The sequence below is a fragment of the Platichthys flesus genome, chromosome 12 (assembly GCF_949316205.1).
Source record: "Platichthys flesus chromosome 12, fPlaFle2.1, whole genome shotgun sequence".
Lineage (NCBI taxonomy): Eukaryota > Metazoa > Chordata > Actinopteri > Pleuronectiformes > Pleuronectidae > Platichthys > Platichthys flesus.
In genome coordinates this window covers 1342388-1355395 of record NC_084956.1, presented here as the reverse complement: position 1 = coordinate 1355395, position 13008 = coordinate 1342388, and the positions used below count along the sequence as shown (strand labels likewise).

Sequence of the window (13008 nt, the reverse complement as noted above, 5' to 3'; positions counted from 1 at the left end):
TCTCCTCCTCTCTCTCCTCCTCTCTCTCCTCCTCTCTCCTCCTCCCTCTCCTCCTCTCTCTCCTCCTCCCTCTCCTCCTCTCTCTCCTCCTCCCTCTCCTCCTCTCTCGTGCATGCTGCAGGTTTCTCCATCTTGCTGCAGCAGGGACCAGGGAGGCATGCTGCTGCTGCTGCTGCTGCTGCACGGACAGATTCAGGCCCTGCTCGGTTTCACGTATTATCCCCAAAGACAAAGCATCTTACCCGCTCCTGCATCTCGGTGCTGTCCGCAAGGGCGACCGTCGCATCCTCATCCAGAGCAGCAGCCTCCGCGGCCATGGCAGCAGGGAGGAGGGCGGGGGGAGAGACACTGACCGGGATGAGGGAGAGAGAGAGAGAGAGAGAGAGAGAGAGAGAGACTGACAGGGATGGGAGGAGAGAGAGAGAGAGAGAGAGAGAGAGAGAGAGAGAGAGAGAGAGAGAGAGAGAAAGAAAGAGAGGGAGAGAGAGAAGGAGAGAGAGAGAGAGAGAGAACCTGACAGGGATGGGAGGAGAGAGAGATAGGGAGAGAGAAGGAGAGAGAGAGAGAGAGAGAGAGAGAGAGAGAGAGAGAGAGAGAGAACCTGACAGGGATGGGAGGAGAGAGAGAGATAGGGAGAGAGAAGGAGAGAGAGAGAGAGAGAGAGAGAGAGAGAGAGAGAGAGAGTGACGGGGATGGAAGGAGAGAGAGAGAGAGATGGGGGGCTTTTCCATTCTGAATATTAAATATCCTCTTGTTCATAAGATGCAGCATGAAGTGGATTTTCAGATTTCTTCACCTGCAGCTACAAATTATTTATTATGTTCATGGATCATAAAAGCCTCAACTTAGCATTATGTACAATCCAAAAATAAAGAGGTGGGTGTTGGAGGCCCCCCCCCCCCCCCCGACAGGGTGCTACTGCAGCCGGTGTCATATTGGTAACAGCTGGTCATACAAGATCTATAAGAGAATATTCAATATTCAATATCAGTATTTCTTCTAGCTGTATATTTTCAACTGATCTTTTCCAGTTAACTTATTAAACTTAGTCTTTCGTGTTGATACTGATGATGGTGAATCATTAAATGTATAATATCCTGTTTATCACACTACATGTTTCCCACGGCCGGTCTCCACACTCACACACATACACACAAAAACTCACAAAATAAAGACAATGAAAATACAACAATGTGGATTGTAATAATTATGCTACTTTATTTTTCTTTCTCACTATATTTGTAGAGGTACATATGGTTTCTACTCCTTCTAGTTACATGTCAGATGCCAAAACCTATAACTTAACAAAAATAATTATGAGCCCAAAAAAATAATTCGTTATCTAAAATCAACAACGGATAAGCGCCACCTCCACCAGCCACACGTCACAAGGAAGTGAACAGGCTGATGGATAATTAAATATGAGCTGAAGTCAGTGATAGACACATATGACCCTCTGACCTTTGACCTTTATTGAACGATCTTGACGTCACATTCATCTTTCAACAACACAATGTATTCAGTGCATTGAATTAACTGTCTAAGAAAAACATTTAATCATCAATTATTTTTTATTATTTAAACAAAACGTCCTAACAATACAGAAATAAGAATAGAATACCAGTTGTTCTCGTGACTATATGCACAATATAATAAATTCTGAGTTATGGGTAATTGAGCAGCCATGAAAATGTCAGCAGGAAAATGTACAGAGTTTAAAGTTGGATTTTAATCGAGACGTTAACTGGCGGGAGAGCAGAGAGTGTTAAAGTCCACCATCTAGTGGTGGAGTAGTGTAACAACCTACTCAAATGAACTGTGAAGTGGTAACTTAATAAATATAAAACAAACAAGCTGTGTCTCTGTTTGTGCCTTTTAACGTAAGAATGATGAAATAATAATAATGAAAAAGAAAATTGTATTATCCACAATATCATATAGTTTCTGTGCAGTGTGAAGGCCGGGGCTGGACTTTGTGTTTTTACATAACAATTCAGATTTATACTCTAGAGCAAATATGTCTTCTACCTGTACATTTATACAGCAGCTGTAACAGAGCCGTCCCGGGGCCTCTGAAGCGTCCCTGCCTCACACAGAGATCCTGTGTGCGGGGGAGTCGGCCTTCACACGGCTGTGCCGCGGTTTATCTCCAGATGAACCAGTTTGGAATTCTTCCCTGACGTCTCGTGGTCGCAGCTGTTCTGGTTTTCTGCTGCTTTCTCTCCACCTTTGTCTTTCTTCTCATCACTGCTCCTGTTGGGAACAAAGGATGAAGGGTTAAATCTGACTCCAGGTCAATGAGGAAGGACTCTTCTCTACGTCTTCATCATCTGTGCTTTTCTTTCATTTCAACTCTCTTTGCTTCCTTCAAGGAACTCTAGAGGATCCTTAGCTCTTTCTTTTAGGTTTTACAGAATCACTCACTTCTTCTTGAAGAGTTTCTTGAAGGAGCTCCTGAAGCCTCCCTTGTCCTGCTTGCGGCTCCTCTCACTGAAGTGGGAGGGGCTGTTCTCCTCCGTCCTCCACTTTGACTCGTCGCCCCACGATTGGATCCCGGAGTCCTGGTGGGATTTAAACAGAACTTTACATTGAGCTCGATCCGGTATCATCCATGTGCGTACGTCTCTTAGCTGACACCCACGATGCTGAGCAGCCCGTGAAGATCCCCGCTCTGCTTGTCGGCGTCCGCCCGGTTCCCCATGGGGCTGTGGCCCTTCCGGGACGGCGTGGCACACCCTTTGCTGCCCTTGCTGCCCTGGCGCTCCAGCTTGGCGTGGCTGCCCAGCCCGACCCTCTGGAGGTGGTCGGACAGAGGGGCCCCGTCCAGGCCGCTGGTGTCCATCTGCAGGCCGTTCAGGGACTGCACGGTGGAGAGGAGGTGCTCTGTGACTTTCATTCATGTGGACGTTACGTATTCTCAAGTAGCTAACCACAAAGAAAGCTCACCTTGCTCTTACGCTGGCTGGCCTGAAGGGGGCGATGCTGATGGCGGCGCATCATCACAGCCTCATCTGGAGACACGCACCCTCGGCTGGGCAGTTTGCCAAAACCATTGCCGTGGCTTCCGCCGTTGCCGAAGACGTCTCGGGACGTGGACACGTTCGATGCCATGGCGTGGTGCGAGGCCGCTGGGGCCTTGGGGCACTTCACGAAGGCGATGTCGATGGAGGAGTCCGAGGAGGCCGACGAGCACTGGTCGAACATGGAGACGTCGTGGAGGGACCTGCCGTCCTCTTCGTAGAGGCTCTCCATCCCCGGGGGGTCCGGAGGCAGGAGGAACTCCCCCAGAGCATCGGCCAGAGCAGAGCCGGGTTGAACCTGACGGAAGTCGGACGCTCTGGAGGGAAGATGATGCTGACACGACATGGAGCGCTCAGTCGACTCGCTCTCCGGGATACTGCCAAGACCTGAAAGGCCAAAGGTCGGTTGATTGAGTCCCTGAAGGTGCGATTGTTCCAAAAGCAACAGAACTACAAAGGGTGTAAGTGTGTTTTTGTATGAAGGCGTGAAAAGCTTGTCATCATTGAGGGGGTAGAATAAAAACACACAATTTCATAAAGTGTCTCACTCATTATTATTTGAACTATTTGTGTGATGGAAGATAAAATTAAGATTTAAAGACAAATTCTAATCCTACTTATTTTCTCACCTCCAGATAACTTGGAGTGTGTGTGTGTGTGTGTGTGTGTGTGTGTGTGTGTGTGTGTGTGTGTGAGAGTGCTGTTCACTGATTTCTGAAATACATTTATGCTCAAAGTATATTTTTAATCTAACAGAAACCACGACAGGAAGCTTTCTGTTATAATCGTCTACAGACCCGTGGGCTTGTGGTTCCGTGAGTCCAGGACCGGGTTGAAGAACGGGAGCTGGGACGGCCACTCCGAGTCGTAACAGTGAGAATCGGGGTCTCGATCCCACTCCTGGAAACGGTGGGACTGGATCTGCTCCAGGAGCCGCTGCTTGCTGCGCTTCACCTGGTTCGCATGTTCTCTGCTCCGGTGGAAAGATTCACAATCAGACAGGTTCAGAACGTGAAGACGAGTGGAGACCAAGTTGATTCAAAAACATAGAAGCAGTAATAATTTAGAGATCTGGGTCTGTCAGGTGGTTTTCTGCCCCCAAGTGGCCACATTCATCAGTTTCAGATTGAGTCCTATAGAGGTGCAGCTGCAGGACCGATACTCACAGCATGGTGGCGCTGCTGCACGGGTACGGAGAGCCGATGTTGTTGTTTTTGATTCCACTCTCTACTGTCATTAGCAGCTGTTTCATAGTCGACCTGCAGGGGGCACAAGGTTCAAACGCTCAGGAATCGTCTGGTGTTGCCTCTGAAGCAGGCCTGTGATGAAGCTACTGTCACTCTGACCTCTTGACCTCCTGGCGGTTGTGCAGCAGGAGCTCCTGGTTGTGCTGCAGCAGGTGGTGGTACTGGGAGGTGAAGGTCCGGAACTGCTGGATGCACACCAGCAGCAGGTAGTAGTCTGGGTGCTCCGCTTCAGTCTGCCTCAGCAGCCCCTGCACACACACACACACAGACACACAGACACACACACACAGACACACAGACACACACACACACACACACACACACACACACACACACACACACACACACACACACACACACACACACACACACACACACACACACACACACACACACACACACACACACACACACACACACACACACACACACACACACACACACACACTTAACTTATACATCGAACAGATGCAAGTATTCAGGGTCATCAGTTTATATTAATCTATTCCTTTCGGAGCCTAATACATTATTACATCCTCCAAGAAGGTTATGCTTTTGTCAATGGATTTGTTTGTTTGTTTGTTTATTTGTAAGCAAGATTATACTAAAACAACTGGGTGGATTTCCAGGACACTCGGTGGAAAGATTCACTCTGGTTTAAAAAAGACCAAATTTTGTGCAGATCTTGATGAAGTTTGAATAGTGTGTGTGTGTGGTTGTGTTTGTGTGTGTGTGTGTGTGTGTGTGTGTGTGTGTGTGTGTGTGTGTGTGTGTGTTGTATCCCACCTGCAGCAGCAGCAGGTACTCTGGGATCCTCTGAACCGGCTGGAGGAGCAGAGTGTGGAGGGAGGGTTTGGATTCGTCTCCCATTATGTCGCTCTAGAAGGAGCAGGGCCAGTTCAAATAGAGTTCAAATAGAGCAACACAATAAAGTGATCCTGTCACATCCTGACTTGTGTCGCTCTCTCTGGTTTTTACCTCCAGGAGAGCAGAAGATTTCATGGAGCTGGATGCGAGCATGGAGACGACGGACAAACAGTCGGGGAGCTCCTTCAGGTAGGACACGTAGAAATCCAAGAAGTCGCTCTGCAGAGGAGACACAGAGCGGTTGACACAGAGCATCATCCACACACGTCCTCCACCTCCTCTGTTCACTGACTGAGAAACATATTGTGTCGGCTTGAGACTTGAGGCTTTCAGCAGCACTCTGACGATATCACAGTAAAACCTTTGTGACATTCAAGGAAATGCTTTTTTATTTCCTCAAATATTCAAATTGGTCGTGAATATTTTGACCCCACTTGCTGCAGAGCTGGATAACGTTTCCTCTGTCTGTTGATAAAACCGACTGAGTTCACTCTCCTCGTGCACAGGAATTTGACATTTCATCTAATGTCCGTCATGGCTGCCAATGTGATTCTGATTCTTTATAAATGGAGAATCACGAGGCTGAGCTGTCTGTGACCCGTTCACAGGAACAGTCCCGGAGCAGCACTGAGAGCTCTGGAGTTATGAACCAAGAGGCAGCAGGATCAGGGCTCATTTTCAGGTCTTGTTAGAAATATGATAAAAGACTACGTTAGAAAATGTTAAAGATGGTGGTAAAATGGAAAAACACCAGTAAGACTTATTGTCCCTCGTGCTTGTTCCACGTTTCATGATGTGATTCTGTGTGTACCTCTGTGCTGGTCAGCCTCATGAACACATCCCCCATGATGCCTTGCCACTGGCACTTCAGCACTCGCTCCTGCAGAGTGTGGAGCAGCTCCAGGTGCTGCTGGATGAGGAACCTCAGGGAGCTGGGAAACGGACTGGAGACGAGAGAAGCAGGAGAATCATTTTACAGACGACGTGACAGTGAAGCTTATCATGGTGATCGCCCCCTAATGGCTGGTGGCAGTATAGGTCCCATTCAAAGCATGTGTATAAGATAAGACACACAAGGATATTTCTGAATTAAACATGTTCCTTCTTTATAGAAAAATCATTCAAGACACCAAATGAGTGAAAGCATGTTATTGGAGACTCAATGTTGTGGATTTTTCTCCACTTTTTCATGTAATATTTCAGTTTTTCTTATTGTTTAAATAGATTTATAACTTCTTCAGCTCTCGCAGCCTCCTGGTGTGTGGAAGTGAACTCAGACAACCTCTGCTCCATGTTCGTGATCCGAGTTTAACTCTCTGACTAATCATTGTCCCATCGTATGTGACAAACATCTGGCAGCAGCTAAATTGAGTTTAAACAAATGCAATCATTTACCAATACCATTCGACCCAGTTGTACCTTTTCATGTGTGCGTCAGGTCGTCGTGACCACGTGAGCAGTGATCACATTACAGAGGTTTCAACAGAGCGTCCTCTCTGTCTCACTGGTGTTTATAACCTGCCTTCATTTCATTTGTTCATTTCCTGCTCCGCTCTCGCTGTCAGCTCTCAAATTAGATCAGCAGCCACTCCTAGAATAAATACTGTGTGTGTGTGTGTGTGTGTGTGTCTGTGTGTGTGTTTCTGTGTAAAACGATTGTAGTCTATTTGTCGAGTTCCTGACTCAAAGTATTAGAGACCTTGTCTACGTCAGATAAAGTAGTTGATGTCTGCTCCTGTGTTTCCACGGGTCGTCCACTAACCGGAACGTCAGTGGTTTGATCCCTGTCACATTCATGTGGTCTCACCGCTTGTCCTTGGGGGCGATGGGCTCCGACCCGTTGAAGGAGATGTTGGCCTTCAGCAACAGAGACAAGTGGGAGACGTAGACTCTCTCTGACTCCAGCAGCTCCAGAGCGGCTCTCTGCCTCTTACCTGCTCACACAGGGAAACAAATAGGCTTCATCTCAAACTGCAGCAGCATCACTCATTTACTTTGTAGATATAAATATATAATATAACATAAATATAATCTGTCTCCGCATCTGTGATATATATCCTACTGGGTTCAGTTGGACTGGTGAGGGCGTCTGTGTCGTCTCTGCTCGTCTTCCTCTCTCCCCATGATGGACAACCTCTCTGCAGCTGCACCTCCTGCTCAAAGGCTGCAACACACACACACACACACACACACACACACACACACAAACAAACACACACACACACAGGTGAGTATGTCTCTCCCTCACCTCCCTGACCTTTAGTTTTACAGTGTAGACTTGAAACCATGTCCACACTTTAGTTTAGATGTTTAGTATTTACAACCAGGATATAATTATTTAATTCATGGTTTATAAAGAAATATAATATAGTCTTAAGTTAATGTTTGTCAACAACTATAAGGAGGTGTGGTGTATAAATACACAATGAACGATAGATAGAATAGTACCACTGTTGCATAACACGTACTTGTAAGTATAATATAATATATAGTCTGAATTGCTGACAAATACTGCATATTAAGAAACACTAATGTTAATAAAAACTTCAAATATGTGTGTTTAAAGTAAAGTGTAACACCCACACACACCCTCTCTCTCTCTCACACACACTCACTCACTCTGTGGTGACGTGTTACTCCTCTGGGACGACCCACCATGTGGCAGGCTGGAGAAGAAGTGTTGGAAAACGCTGAGCTCTGATTGGCCGGCCACACAGATGTGTTCCTCCCCCGGGAGCACATCTGCCTTGGAACTCTTTCTGCTTCAGGACCAACCAGATGAGGGGAAAGAACAGAACAAGAGGAAAACACTGATTTCTACAAAGTTACACAACAAAACTCATCTTTTGCATTTTTGACAAAACTGCACCTTGCTCAAGGGCAGTTAAAAAGTATCACCAGACACTGTATTGATTATTGTACATCATCAAATAAACAGGAAGTAAAAGTGAAGGATGCTCACTCGTACCTGTGTGGAACCGAGATGACGTCATTGCTGTTGTCCGTCTGCAGCTGTTCCATCTTCTTCTGAACCTCCCTCTGTCGGCTGGACACGTCTTTAATGTGGAACAGAGCCACATTCAGCTCCTCCTGCAAACACATCGAATCACGAGGAGCTGCGTTAGTGTGACCTCATGTTTTATTTTGTCAGGACGTTAGTGAAACTCATTAGGAGGGAGATCCGGTTCCAGAGCCGCTGAGCAGAGGCATCATGGTCTTCATCACCTTCAAGGTGTTGAGTGAGTTCTTCAGGCCCATGATCTTGTCGTCCACGTCGGTCTGATGCGCCTGCAGCTTCTCCTCCAGGCCGTGGTCCCTCTGGTGCAGGTCATGCAGCTCCGTCAGAGCGGCGTGGAGCCCCTCGCGCAGCTCCGCCACCAGGCCCTGCAGCTGCATCACAAGACCAACACGTCATGTTATCATCGCAGGTTTGGGGCCGTGACGCCGGCCTCAGACCAGAGGAGGAGAACGTTTTAAACTCTTTCAAATTCATTTCCCTCTTTTAATTCTTCATTTTAATACCAACAAAGTCTTTGAGTCCGATTTCCATTAAGTACTTGTGGATCAACAATATGTTTTTATATTATTTTATTTATTTAATATTGCAACATAAAAAATTCAGCTTTTAATAATCTATTCATGGGATTATTCACAATAGTGAAAAGTTAAATAATTATTTGTTAATTTGTCTTGACCAGATAACTTACAGGTCAAATATATGTTGGAGGATTACATTTAGGAAATATAAATAATTTAGACCACTTCCTGTTTTGATCTACTGTAAGAACCAGCGAATCATGTGAAGTCTTCTCGTTGATCTTATCTCCATCAGCAGATGTTGTTTCTATCGTTTGTACTTCTGCTTATCGACATCCTCTTTCCTGTCTTACCGTGGAGTCTTAAACATGTTCTACCTCACCTAACGAGTATCTACTTTTGTCTGTTTGTTTGTTTGTTTGTTTGTTTGTTGATTCCACAGAAACTACAGGACAGATTGTCACAAGTCTTGGTTGGACGCAGGTCTGGGATCAGCATAAAAATGCATATCTCGTGAATATAAAAGAGACTCGATAAGGCGACTGTTTTCTGAGGAAAATATTAATTTCCTCCTCCCTTCACCGCTGTCAACATCATCATCTTCATCATCTTCATCTCGTCCCTAATAATCAATAAGCGCTGCATTCTTCCCCCCCGTTCCTCTGCCGTTCCAATCCTGGGTGTTCGCATTCATATGAGCTGATTGAATTTATTCTACAGGGATAAGTGAATCAGCTCATGGGAACATAACATGATGGGTTACGGCTCCCCCTATCTTCCTCCATCTCTCTTCCTCTCTCCCTCCCTCTCTCCCTCTCTCCCTCTCTCCCTCGCTGGGTCTCTCAGTCATGTGAAAGGCATCAGGCAGTCGACTGAATGGAGCGTCTGTCCTGTTCACCTCCTGCTCGGCCTCCTCTCTGATGCTATCAGCGCTCCACAGGGTTACTGTACGTCTCTGCACCTTCGGGCTGCAGATCCACTACATCGTTAATTCTTTATAGATATCAATAACAAATCATAACATCGTTACTTTATTATGTCGGATGCAGATTAAGCCAATATAGTGGTTTCTTTTGAATGAGACAGTTCATGGAGACAAAGTGTTGTGTGGTTAATAAGAGAGACACATTTATAATAATAAGACACATTCAGAACTTCATCTGAAAACTGTCACGTTTCTCTTCTGTGGGTTCTTTCCTGCTACGACAGCCAGTGGGTGGAACTGGTTAAACTGGGATCAGAGTCATCATGATTTTACATAGTTTTGGTTTTGCACTTATTTTTATGGGTGGTCATGCTTGAGTTTCTATGACTGTGTTTTAATTTTTATAATTGTTTTTGTTATTTCTATGTGTTTTTACTTGTGGATTGAATTATTATTATTATTATTACAGATGTAAAAACGCCTGAGGTGCAGTCGGTCTGATCTTTAGAGCTGGTCACATGACCTGACCTTTGACCTCTCTGTGACCTCTGACCCTGACTGCAGCAGGGTTTGACTGACAGGAGACGTGTTGGATTAAGTATTAGTACAGTAAAAACCAAACTTCATGCTGGTAAAGTGATGGTCACCTGAGGGATCTCCAGGTTCGGCTCCTCCACATTCTCGTCTTTATCTACAAAAAACAAACAGACCTCAGTTAGACCCCCCCACAGACCATAATCCACTTTAATGAAAACCTTGATTTATTCTATTTTTAAGCACTTTATTGTTCCTTCTCTATTATTATGTACTTCATATTTTATTTTAATTACATTTAATTGCCTATTCTTATTGCATTTTCAACTTTCACTTGCTCTTTAGTTTCTCATCTCACAAGGTATTAATCAAATCTCATCAGCAACAGTATATATATATACATATATATATATATTAAAATACACTCACACCAACAATACACAGTACAGCCTTGTTTTTAACGTCTTTTTGGATTCGCTGTTGTTCCTGTTTTTTTTTATCAGGGCAGATTAATAAGTGTGTGGTGGCTGGCGTGTGTCTGAGATAAACACATTTGCAGCCGAGCTCATGACAAATATTTTATGCCACAGAAGTCGGGGGGGGGGGGGGGGGGGGGGCAGTCATGTGAAAGTGCTACACGCTTCTTCTTCTCAGAAACATTATGTGAAACATCAGAAAAACACCCTGCAACCACACGCACCCTCTCCTCCGCTCGTACACCGGTTCTCCTGTGGCTCTGTGGTGACTCGAGGTCCATGAGGGACCTGTTCCCTGTAAACAGCCGCTCGGGGGGGCGTCGCCTCACAGACTCACGGATCCTCTGTAGCTGCAGGAGCATGTTGCTGCTCAAGTTTATCAAATGGTCGGAGTGTTGAGGAAATACAAGATTTACGATGTGTGTGTCCTCACAGTTAACTGGTTGTATTAAAGCACAGAGCTGCTGGTTATTGTGGAAATGTCTCTGGAAGCCGCGGCCAAGTTTGACGAGGGTCCCTCTCCACAGACTTCATATGAAAAGGGGCTTCGGAAATATGTGGCCACTCAACATATATTATCATGCATAATTAACGAGGCAGTCTAGAAAACAATGTGCCACGTCTGTGCTGTGCAACCTTTCCAAACTGTGAGAGAGCAAAGGGAGGAACACACAAAGAAGTCCTTCTTCCGTCTGCAGGACACAACGCTTTGACCGATCTCCTCTGACCACTTTGGGTTGTGCTGCTGGTCTCAGTTGTTTCAGGCCCGAGAGCCACGGAGCCAGAGAGACGCCAGACGTTCAGACAAAGAGGGAAACCAGAGGCAGGAGACCGATGACTCCACCGGCGTATTGATCAGGGATTTGTTCGCTGCTAGGTTATAAGGAATTGTTTTATGAGATTCAACTTTTATCTCAGCAGCTTCATTAAATTTAGTCAGATTTCTAACATGGAGAAAGTTTCCTCCTTCTCTCTGAGTGTCTGTTCTCTGTAACTCTGGTGAGTGGGTTCCATCTCCTGTGAGAAGAACTGACTGAGAGTCACAGACTGTCACAACCAGCTGCAGTTGAAGAGTAAAGCTGAACTGAGATCAGTTAAAAAGACTCTGAAGTTATTAAAAACCAGAGTTTATCTCCTAAAAACCCACTTAAACGACACACAGCCCAAATTGATTAACCCATCACCTGTGACTGCAGGGGGCGCTGCTGCTCAGTAAAAGTTACCTAGTGTTGCTTTAAAATAAAAACAAGACATTTTCTCTTTTCAGAGCCAGAAAACCACAGATTTCATTTAGTGGAGCTGGTTCCAGGCTCTGATTCACTCATTGACTCACAGCCACTGTTCATGAGTGTGTGAGTCAAAATGTCTGATGGGAAAAAGGTCAGTTTGTCCATAACTCTCAAATATAAATTTGATAATCAGCCACGTTATTTCAGAATCAGTCAGACTCAGTTTTCTGATGCACGTCTTTCTCCTGCTCTCCGGCTCCATCGCTGAGAATGGAACGATCCAGATGTGAATGATAACTGGTCCTGTGAGCTGGGGACTCGTGTTGTGCTATAACACCTTGAAGGAGAAGTTCAAACATCTCAACACCTCAAACACCTCATGAGGAGGACACAACACTATGGCAGTGTGACTATGACCTAATCAAATTATACTCAGACCGGATTAAGAAATAAGGAAATACTCGTGATTGTAGCCGAGGATCAGTGCGTTATCATAAATCTACAGAGTTTGATCTTTTCAGAAGAATTGAACCGAGTCATGTTGGATGAGGTGAAGGCTCCAGTGCATCGTCACCTGATGTTCCCTGATGCGCCTCCTCGATAATGCTCGACTACTGGGACGAATCCCAGTGGGCCGCAGCAGCAGTGGATGGTTTAAGAAAAAACCCTTAAAGGTTTTACCAGCAAGAGAGCGACGGTGGGACTCAACCAATCAGCAAAATTAATCAATTAACGGAAGAGACAAATGAATTAGCTTCAAACTATGATTAACAGTTCCAGAAAAACACAGAACTGCTCAAAAGTTGTGTGGCACCTGTTTTACCTTCTGACACGCCCTCCGTGATTTCTTCTGTTTTTCCATTTTCCATGTTTAAGTCCTCCCTGGTCCAATCCCGTTCCCTGCTGTCCATGTCTGACGTCCTGGTCCCGCTGAGGAAGACTCCGGCCTGCTCCTCCTTCTCCTGCCGTCCCCTCCTCTGAACAAACCCTGTCCTCTGCTGTGATCACTGACTTCTATCCTCTGAAGCATGTGAGTCCTATGATTTCCTCTCCGCACAAACAGAGCCTTGTCTTCGCAGAGTTGAGGGACACAGGAGGAAGATCAGGGGGGGGGGGGGGGGGCGTTCATTCATCATGCAGTCACATACTGTTGCTAACTCATTAGATTGAAGG

General features: G+C 45.7%; 1 protein-coding gene across 1 annotated transcript; it reads right to left on the bottom strand.

Moving 5' to 3' along the window:
* Nucleotides 1–1215: 1215 nt before the first annotated feature.
* arhgef33 (Rho guanine nucleotide exchange factor (GEF) 33) lies at nt 1216–12923 on the bottom strand. Its single transcript, XM_062401005.1, has 17 exons — nt 12659–12923; nt 10244–10287; nt 8360–8524; nt 8103–8224; nt 7754–7896; nt 7197–7298; nt 6942–7068; nt 5946–6078; nt 5246–5353; nt 5054–5146; nt 4367–4515; nt 4187–4279; nt 3818–3990; nt 2947–3407; nt 2642–2860; nt 2425–2561; nt 1216–2253 (listed from the first exon to the last, which is right to left on the bottom strand). The coding sequence occupies exons 1-17, from the start codon at nt 12744–12746 to the stop codon at nt 2124–2126; spliced, it is 2487 nt and encodes an 828-aa protein (XP_062256989.1). The 5' UTR covers nt 12747–12923; the 3' UTR covers nt 1216–2123.
* Between the last annotated feature and the right edge of the window lie 85 nt (nt 12924–13008).

What these genes read in the sequence shown, in the direction of transcription:
- arhgef33 (XM_062401005.1), bottom strand. Translation starts at nt 12,746, where the DNA reads ATGGACAGCAGGGAACGGGATTGGACCAGGGAGGACTTAAACATGGAA. An exon ending in AGTACCTGCTGCTGCTGCAG is followed by an intron (nt 4,516 to 5,053) that starts GTGGGATACAAC and finishes GTGTGTGTGCAG; the next exon opens with GGGCTGCTGAGGCAGACTGA. An exon ending in AAGAAACTCTTCAAGAAGAA is followed by an intron (nt 2,254 to 2,424) that starts GTGAGTGATTCT and finishes TGTTCCCAACAG; the next exon opens with GAGCAGTGATGAGAAGAAAG.